The sequence below is a fragment of the Lytechinus pictus genome, chromosome 3, assembly GCF_037042905.1.
Source record: "Lytechinus pictus isolate F3 Inbred chromosome 3, Lp3.0, whole genome shotgun sequence".
NCBI classification, from domain to species: domain Eukaryota; kingdom Metazoa; phylum Echinodermata; class Echinoidea; order Temnopleuroida; family Toxopneustidae; genus Lytechinus; species Lytechinus pictus.
This window is the reverse complement of record NC_087247.1, coordinates 13,569,402-13,579,593: the sequence shown is the minus strand read 5'-3', so window position 1 is coordinate 13,579,593 and position 10,192 is coordinate 13,569,402. Positions and strand designations below refer to the sequence as shown.

The 10,192-nt window shown below is 35.4% G+C and overlaps 1 protein-coding gene across 2 annotated transcripts in view; it reads left to right on the top strand.

Moving 5' to 3' along the window:
• Positions 1–3,154: 3,154 nt before the first annotated feature.
• LOC129255861 (arf-GAP with GTPase, ANK repeat and PH domain-containing protein 1-like) overlaps positions 3,155–10,192 on the top strand; it is a 40,657-nt gene continuing 33,619 nt past the window's right edge. The window contains exons 1-3 of one of the 2 annotated variants that reach the window (XM_064096428.1): positions 3,155–3,210; positions 6,012–6,099; positions 7,195–7,422. In XM_064096428.1, coding sequence (XP_063952498.1) covers positions 6,078–6,099; positions 7,195–7,422 — 250 coding nt within the window. In that variant the 5' untranslated portion in view covers positions 3,155–3,210; positions 6,012–6,077. The remainder of the gene's footprint in view (positions 3,211–6,011; positions 6,100–7,194; positions 7,423–10,192) is intronic. The other variant, XM_064096427.1, reaches the window with a different exon arrangement.

Here is a 10,192-nt window from a genome sequence, read left to right as displayed (position 1 = left end):
CTATCGCGGGGATTTTTCCAAGGTCGCAGGTATTTTGGCAATGTGAAAGCAATTTACGGGAACTTTTAGCCGAGCGTGTAGTTGGGCGCTGGCGCCGTGGGTGGCTGCTGAGCTAGTGATTTTGAATCTCGCGCCTTGCCTGCTGATCAGACCATACTGCGCATGCTTGTAACTTCAGGAACTTATCCCGAAGGGTATGTTTCGGGCGGTGTGAATGCAGGAATAATTAATGGGTATTTTTTAGCCTAAAAAAGTTCTCGTAATTTAACGGGGATTCTTATGATCGAGGCGGTTTTAAACCACCTAGTGATTGCAATAGAATTCAGGAAAAAAAATGGAAACTGTAAGAACTAAGTTAATGTGGACGAACTGCACCTCTATGCGCTTTATATAAAATTTCCACAAGCTATTGTATAATTGTAACACAAAAGTTGTTTTTAAAACATAGAAATTGCATATGGTGCACTCTTTTATGATTTTTTAATGATATTCAGTGATGCTTTGGACACAAGGTCAATGAAGAAAAAAAATGTTTTTCTTAATGAAATTCTCTGTCAGCCATAATTCAATGAAAGTTTTTACCATCCAATTTTTTCCTTTAAATTGATGTCAGTGATGAAAATATCCAAATAAATGAAACGAGACTCTTTATATCAAACATAAAGCACAAAACACATCATGTTTACCTTTTCTTCTCAATTGCACTGGTTTTGCTCGAAAAATTATTTGATCAGCGTTATGATTCACTGAATTGGCGACAGCTGTATTTTCCTCGAATAGGAATTGACAATGAAGAGAATGAAGAGACATTGACTTTGACATTTCTCCTGCATTGCCAATTTAAGTATTTTAGTGATAATTTTTCTTCAGACATTTTTCAACATTGGACGAAAAAATACTCATTCAATAACATTGGCAAATATCCAGCAAGTGAAAAGATGTTACTCTTTATTTTGTAGCACAATTGGTATGGCTCTGCTTCAAAAGTCATCATTAGGCCAAACCATAAAATTATAATTTGATTGAACAACTGTAAGTATTATACTTGATCATGAAATAGCAAGAAACGATAAGTCACTCCCACTTAGTAAATCAATCACATTAAACATACCCAGTGTATGTGCCCATACATCAGAGAAATGTCTGCCACACATGACTCTGATTATCTACTCTTTTGGCATTAGGTTCATATTCAAAGTAAATCCACAAATGCCTTATTTGTTAAAGCTTATTAGAAAATATGTTGGTTTGGGGCTTTCTTTTTCTCTCTTTCTTCCCTTTTATCTTTTTATTTCTTTTACAGCTTTGTTAGCTCCATTTTCATGTCCATGACAGTTTTTTATAAACCATGACCCTCAGATTTCTTTTTTTTTGGGGGGTGTACTTCATTTAGTTTATAATCATGATGTTAAATCAGAATTCTTGTAAATGTCAATTCATGTCATGCTAAATATACAAGGAAAGAAAAAACAATATTCATAATTTGTGAAGTCGTCATGATTAATTTCTTTTATTCATCGCTGTTGGATTTTTTATGATAAAGTTTCATTTGTATATGCAAGTGAGCTGTACATACCTTGATGCATACTCTATTTCTTTTATTGCTTTGATTCATAAATCCTTTCTTGATTGTATGTCCGACTCTGCCTACATTTTCTTCACAAACTTCTCAAGGTGTGATCGTTTAACAGCTTTACAACTTTTCAGATGAGTTAAATGAGAAAACATAGATAAATCATTTTATGAATGTGCTAATCGATGTATATTCAGGGATTTCTTGGAATTGCAAGATGAAATTAAGAAAGGGAAAGTAGAAACTCATACCAGATATCAAGAGCCTTTAGAAAGTGTCTATCGAACCCAATAATGTTTGGATTGCTTCCTAACAAGACGCTGATAGGTCATTATCAGACTCTACACTACAATTAATTTCCTGTTTTGTTAAGGGGTCAACACAATCATGATGGAAGTACTTGATAATTTGTTATTCTAACAGGCTGGAAATGTGTTTGTGATTCAATGAAATATGTCTGGCAGACTTAAGAGGCTTTGGTTGCCTCATTTCATTTAAATCGAAAATGATGAGTGGTTCAGACATTTTTAATAATAAAAAGAAAAGGGAGCATGTTATTTTTCTTTCCTATATATTTAATTTGTTCATCTAAACAACAAGATATGTGTTCAAGATCATCTAGTATTTTTGAGTTGTGATTTTGTGGAATATCTTTCAATGCACAGTAATGATAATGATAGCTGGATTTATAACATTTTTTTCCAAGGGATACAAATTGCAACTCTCCCAGATTGAGTGCAGCACAACGATGATAATAAATTTAGTGTTGCCTTTGAATTGCAATCTCGTGATTAAACCAATGTTATATTCTTCTCATTCAATCTCAAGGGAAAGTCATCTAAAAGATTGTTTCGGCTGCTGTTGCATAAAATTTATACTATTAAGACAACTTTACCATTTAGTGGTAACTACATGTACCACCATGGTAACAATGCTTTACAGCCTGTCAGAAACAGAGATTTCATGGGAGGTGCCATTGTAGATGGCCAAGTTAACATCCATGCAATGTGGGCCCTGATCAGGATAATTTGCCTAATCAGAAACAGAGAGATAATTTTCGTTAAACACAGGTTGGTTGTGATAGGCCTATAGTATGATTAAAGTGTTGTTGTAAGGCCTGGGGCCCGTCTTACAAAGAGTTGCGATTGATCCGATCAATTGCAACTATGGAAAGCCAGCAAAGTCAACATTTCAAGTTCAAAATTTGTTCTAGATATGAATGTATATCCATAAATTCATTGATTTCTTGACAATTTGGTGTGTTCTCATAATTTGTTTACAAAGGACATTTCACAAATTTCCAGTAGAAAAAATTATGGCACTGATGGATTTCCATAGAGTTACGATTGATTGGATTGATCGTAACTCTTTGTAAGACGGGGCCCTGATATATGAACTGTCATGTGTAGTCTTCCTTGCAAAACATTCAAATTTCTCCATTTTACAAAGTGTTTTCATATCTTCTTTTGATGAGTACACACGTATCTGCTCAATTGTTACTTACACCATTTCCTGTTCATTTTTGCATCTTTATAGAAATTCTTTTTCATCTTTTCACTTTTTTTTCATTGCTGACAGATTCATTTGTGAACAGCCAAGAATGGACACTGAGCAGAACAGTCCCAGAACTGAAATTGGTAAGTAATTTATTTATTCTTGATATTTGTGTAAACTAAAGTTCTTTAATCTGTTCAACTTTAAATGGGTAAAAAAACAACTTATAAATGAATAATAATGGTAATAACTTAAGTCTTATATAGCGCTTTTCATGAAATCCATATCAAAGCGCTTTACAATGTAGAACATAAGAAATATACAAACAAAAGTGAATTAGAAATAAAAGAACAAAAAAAAGTGCAAGATATGTATTTATTATTTAAATACTGACACCCCCACACTCACAAAAAAGCCCACTAGATCAATGTTACCACCACCTTTCATTGCCTACATCATTTTATGATGAAAATGACAGGCATTTATGCCATTTATCTAGAAATTAAGTATTCCAAGGCATTTACTGTTATTACCCTGGCATTAACCAGAACTGTCATTGGTTTGAGTATTTTGCATAAGATTTTTTTCTGCTTTTAAACTGGCATTGAAAAATATTTCCTACATATATCCTATGATAAATCGACTACCTAAAATCTTGTGCATCTTGATGTATTATTTGTTGTCCAAACCCCAGATGTCCTTGTTTATCGATTTCTTCTAGCCTGCGTCAGGGTTTTAATCTCATTGGCATTTAGCCTGATTCCCCACCTCTTACGTCAATGCAGCTAATAAAGAAGAGCCTTCACGGAGAATTCTTTGATAATGAAATCTACAAATTTGTAGGTATAAGATAATTGAGTATTTCTCTACATGGATAGATGGCTATAGACATGTTTAGCTGATTGATATATGTCTCATTCTGTCTTTAGCATCCTCTTTTAGGAGAATCTATGTACTAAAACAATTGTACATTGTTGTCAATTCAATCACTCGTACAAAAATATTCTGCTATGGTTGCTAATCTTTGTGTTAAGTGCCCCAGGAGCAGAGAGGTAGTAGTCTGCTATGCAGACTCTGAATGGCTCGTGACGTGGGATCTCAGCGCGCTTCGCGCAATCCAGCCTGCAAGGGCGAGCAAAGCGAGCCATTTCTGCAGCCACAGTAGACCTAGTCTGCTATGCAGACTTCTTAAATCAGCTGTGATACACACACTGCAGATGTGGAACTACATTGTAGACTAGAGAAGTAGAGCCAGTCAAGTGAAATTTTAGCTTAAGTTTGAAAGGAAGTGGAGAAGTTAGTAGTCGCCATAATCATTTTCAAACATTACTTCAAAGATAAATGCATTAGAAGGAGACATGCTTCTCTCTTTGAACTATAACTGCCAGTACTAATATTTTATTTGTTAGATATTTTGAAGAATGTGCATCCGAGGCATTGTATCAAGGCCAGTCATAAACTTGAGAAGAGTATTTGATATCATGGCTCATGGCATTATCCATAAGAATTACTGGTACCGGTTCATTATTTATATTGACAGTATAAATGCTTTTTATAAAGATGTAGATAACTTAATTTGAAGATTTTAGATTCAATGATAAGCATTATGATATGCGCTAGTATTATTCTCATATCTCAGAGTTGGTGAATTACGATAATAAACACAAGATCTTACGACAATATTTTCTTTTCCTGTGTCGGTGCTCCCAGATGAAATCTCATATTCCTTTTCAAGTTCATTTTGACATGTCTGTGTTGTGACAAGCGTCCAATGCTAGAGGGTATTGGTACTCATGCTCGGAAGAAGATAAAGTGGTGCGGTGTAGGACTCGATCCATGCTTAAACATTCTAAGCTAGTATGAGTGGTACTGGGTGTTAATAACAAATCCTATAGATGTCTTCATTTCGGCATAAAGTTGAAGTCATATATCGATTTATTTTACCTATATTTTTCCTTTATGATTTTGATGATAAATAATATTCAGTTTTTGTATATCACAATAGTTATATTCTCTAAGACTATGCACTTCCAAAGGCACCTTGATATACAAATAATACAATGAGATTCTTAATTAAGGTACATAATGTAAATGTATCCTGAAAGTATGAATTGTACTCCTTCATGTTATTGTGTCAGAGAAAAATAACTGCAATCGGGCTTCATAACAAAATGGATTCTAACAATAACAAGGATTAGAGCAACATTTCAACCGAGAAATAGAGTCATGATCAGTTTTTGTTACACAGTGAGCAAGATGTCTTCTACTGCTCACCATTTTTCAGTTGTTTTTAGCCTCTTTTCTCTGAAGAGAATAGACTGCCCTTTTTGTAGAAAAAATGTGTTTATTTTATTGCTCTTATTCCAGCATTTTGTTACCCTTTTGAAAACAACCTAAAGATTGTGAAGTTTGTCTTTTCCCATAGGAATCTGTATAAAAACGGTGAACTTTGTTGTTTCTGTATTAAATGGTACAGTTGTGTCTTATGTGTTGGAATTATGCTGACCATAGCCCAGTGTTACTGGATGGGTCTACTCTAAAATTTGGTAGGAGCATGTGGGTCATAGTCAGAGAAAGACTCTCTATCTATCCACAATATGACATTATTAAAGATTTTAAGCAATCTGTGAATGTTCCCAGTCTTAGTTCTATAACAATTCTTTATTAAGTTTTGAATAAAACCTTTCGCAGGTTAAACATGTTCTAATTGTGTATTCCATGGTCATATCAAACCATGGTCATATCCATGTTTTGACATAATACACATAATGGTTGTGTTGACCAAAGGCAGCCATTTTGTGAGATATTTTGTGCATCTAGGTGGACGAGACGACCCTCTCCCATAGATTTTTGTATGTGTTGTGTCCCCCATCCCCCCCCCCTTTTTCCCCAGAATTGCCATTGATGTTGTTGACATTATTAATATATTGTTACCTTTTAACAGGGTGTTGTGGGAAGCTTAACAAGCGGGAAATCAGCTTTGGTACATCGTTACCTGACGGGATCATACATGCAAGAGGAATCTCCAGAAGGTAAGCCCAAATCATACCACAGTCACACCTACGAAACGGACTCCGAACCGACCGATCGTATATGTATGTCATAGCATGATAGCCTTGGTCAGGCTGGAGTCTGTTTGCTAATGTGACTGTCCTGTCCTCGACTGTAGCGTCATGTTCTTAGCCTAAGTTGCTTATTTCTTTCAAAGATAGCAGCATGCATCATGGTATTGCAAGAATTAAAGATAAATTCCAGTTGTGGGAACGATCTCAAAATGACTTTTTCCAGAATTTGATATAAAGATCACCAAAGTGTCTGTTTGTATGAATAAAAAATATGTGCCAAAGGATTCCGGAAGAAATTGTGTAATTGCTGAGAAATAAGCAAAATAAGCGCGGATTCGGTCACTTCCGTCGGGTCTTTATTCCAGCAATAATAATACGCTGTCCCACGTGTGCCTATCTGTGTTGGCGATCTTCAGTGTGATCGTTTTTTAGCTAGATATTATGATTTCACAAAGTTCAGTTTATGTAACTGTACCAGATCTAGATCCACGATGATATATCAATACTTTACCTTGGTTTTACAGACTTTCTCACGAAATCAGTGTTTTACTGCAACTACGTTCAATCAGCTTTAATGCTGGTACAGGGACTGCACTACAGGGGGAGGGGGCACCCACCCCTCTGTGATTTTTCAAGAAGCACCTCCCTCCCCCCAAAAAGAGGGAAAAGAAGAAAAAGGAAGAAGAAAGAAAGAATTTGCTTGAGAACAAATGACATTACCTCTAGAATGTCTTGTCCTGTCCCTTTGCTTGTATGTGTATGTAAATAAATTCATCATAAAGTTTGCAGCAGTATACGTGGTAATAAGTTTAATAATTATAACAGTATATTAATCGAGGTTAGCCGGTTCCGTTCTGAAAACCTGTCTCCCAGCGGACCCTGCTTTTATTGTGAATTGCATAATGAATTGCATCATAAGTTTTATAACAGGTTTACCACCTCAAACTTTGTGATACGATTTAACTGCTTTTACTAACAGGTGATTTTCAAATATTAAAACAGGCAAAATAAATCCACAAAATGTGAAGAATATGTATTATTTATTCATTTTGTATTTTTTAGGAGGGAGATTCAAGAAGGAGATCGTTGTGGATGACAGGAGTTACCTGCTCCTCATCAGAGATGAAGGAGGCCCTCCTGAGCTCCAGTTCTGCTCCTGGGTGGATGCCGTCATCTTGGTCTTCAGTGTGGAGGACGAGATGAGTTTTAACATGCTGTATAACTTCTATGCCAAGATAGCCCACTACCGCAACACGGCAGACCTTCCCATGATTCTAGTGGGTACCCAAGGTGAGTTAGTCTCAAGGATCTGGGTTCATGTGTGAACTAACCCTTTGCTTACTGGAGCCGGGTGATACCTGTACAAAGCCTATTAGAATCACAGCATCCAGTAGTCGATAGGTTAACCCTTTGCCTACTGGAACCTGGTGATCCCTGTACAAAGCCTATGGGAATCACATAATACAGTAGTCAACAGGTTAACCATTGCTTACTGGAACCGGGTGATATCTGTACTAAGCCTATGGTAATCACAGAATTTAGTGTCCAACAGGTTGGTGGATGCCAGCCATAAAGGCCCAAATTCACAAAGGTGGTTCTGAAGTCATGGTCTGAACTCGGGTTTATATAGTTTTCATGTCTTGATTACCCTTAATTTAGTGCTTAGGCCTATATTGAGAAAACATCCATTAATGAATGATTTCATTACAGTGCCATAAAATGATATTTGCTGCTGAGGTTACAGCATTCATGAGTCCACTGTTTTTATTTTGATTGATTTGCATAAAACAATAGAGTCATGAATGTTGTAATACGCATCAATTGTGATATTGTTATTCCTCAATATATGTGCTGAAATAAGCACAATTAGTGAAAAAATGAATAAACTATGGTTTCAAACCACAGATTCAAAACCATCTTTGTGAATTCGGGCAAAAAAGTTTGATAATATAAAAACAACCTCAACTACAAGTTGAAAAGCAATAAATGTCATATTTCTTCATCACGGTGAACTGTGTGCTTGACTCAAGCAAACAGATGTTGGGATACCAGTGCATTTGTCAATACCCTATGATATATTTTTTTGGTATACCTATCAGTGTTTCTAGCTATGATATTTCCAGCTTTTGTGGCTTGTTTATTCATCTTTCTTCTCTTTCATAACCATCTCTTAAAGTTAAAGTTCGTCCATTCTTTCCCCTTCAATTTGTGACTCATTCAAGGCCAAGGCATACAAGAATAGCGCAGTATTCTGAAGTGTGTGACTCAGCTTAACAGTGCAACCTTGAGTTCGAAAATTAAAAGGCACTGCATTTTTGTGAGCTCATTAGTGGGTCGATGTGAAAACACGATCAATACAATTACTTTGACTGGGTAAATTTGGGCTTTATTTGAAAAGGAAGATTTTGAAGAATGAACAGAAAGAGTGAAGGTTAACCTTCAAGGGTTTTTAAAAATTGATTTGCCACTTGCCACCTTATTGTTACCGTAGAAAGAGGTCGAAGGAGTGGTAGGCATTTGTTTCACTTCACAAGAGGAACACCTTGAAAGCAATGGTTTGGCTTTTTTTTACCGGCAGTGATGTCAGGTGGTGCCTAGTTGCCTACCTAAGTCATGAGATTTTGCTTGGGTCTAACAAATTTTGCTCAAGAAAATTAATTAATTTGGGGTGAAATTGAGACTGTAACAAATTTGTCATGAACAGTTCATATTATAGGTTTAAAAGTTTGAACATGAATGAAATGCAGTTTGTGACAATTTTTTTTTTTATTTGTGAGGAAGGAGATGATGTTGATCTTGATGAACACTATCTACATGACAGTATGATGATAAACTTTCGGTATGAACATATCAAACTCTTTATCATCATCATGTGCTGCTTATACATGTAGGTATGCCTCATTAGCTGTAAGCCACAATTACATTGTCACCCAGCTGCATAGATCCTGCAGTGTGGTTTGTGATTCCTCCTTTCTCTCTCCCTTTCTCTTTCTCTCTCTCTCTTTCTCTCTCTCTCTCTCTCATTCTTTATTTCTTTCACTCCCCATCCCCTTATGCTCTTGATTTTTTTTAAAATGTATAATTTTGCATTGTGAATTGTTCAGTATTCACATGAAGTGTAATAAAGATTTTTAAAGTTATCTAGTGCCCTCTCTTGGCATTGTTTTTATATTTATTTTAAAATGTAATTTGAGCACCAAATTTACCAATTTACCAACTGTATGTCAGAAAGCTACTGACAATGATTAAAATAGTAAAATTTTCAGTCAGTTAAATGCTTAGGGACAGGCCATTAAATGCTTGGGTAGATCTATTAAAAAGAAAAGATATGCAGATACTTTTTATTTTGATAAGGCATCCAGTCAAGATAAATTGCAAATTTTGTACAATAAAGCTAATTTTTAATTTCATATGCTCCACATTATAACTCTTTCAGGGCATAAGCTAGTATTAATTAGAATAATGAATGCTCTTTTGGAGAATTTACTAAAACTTAAAAAATTCTTCAACAACAAAATCATATAAGTGATTCATTTGATTAAAATAAATTCAACTTTATCTCCATAAGAAATAGAATTATTCTTTATGGTATGTACTTTACAAAGCTAAAAAAATTTGTATTTTTCTTAAACCCTTGGAACACAAAGGCTAGAAAACCGGCCGTGGAGTGAACTCACAAATACCTGAAAGGCCCGTGACTTGAAGAACATGGGTTCTAATATGATCTTTTAAAAATGTCATCTGGGGATATTCAGTCAATAACTTTAGTTGATAATTTTGTCAAGAAATGGCTTTGATTTGGAAGGTTTTTAGCGTTAAAAAAATTATAACTCTACTAAGGAGGCTCATGCGATAATACACAGTGAATCATCCACTGACTATTGCACTCTTGCAAATCATACTTCAGTCAAAGCAGAGATTTTAAAGATAAAACAGGCACAAAAGATTAGATATTGTCTTATATAAGAAGCCACACAACATCAGCCGGGCCGGGCTTGGGTACCAGCATCGGCAGATGTAGTCTAGTTCTAGACGATATTAAACGAATTTATTTGCACCG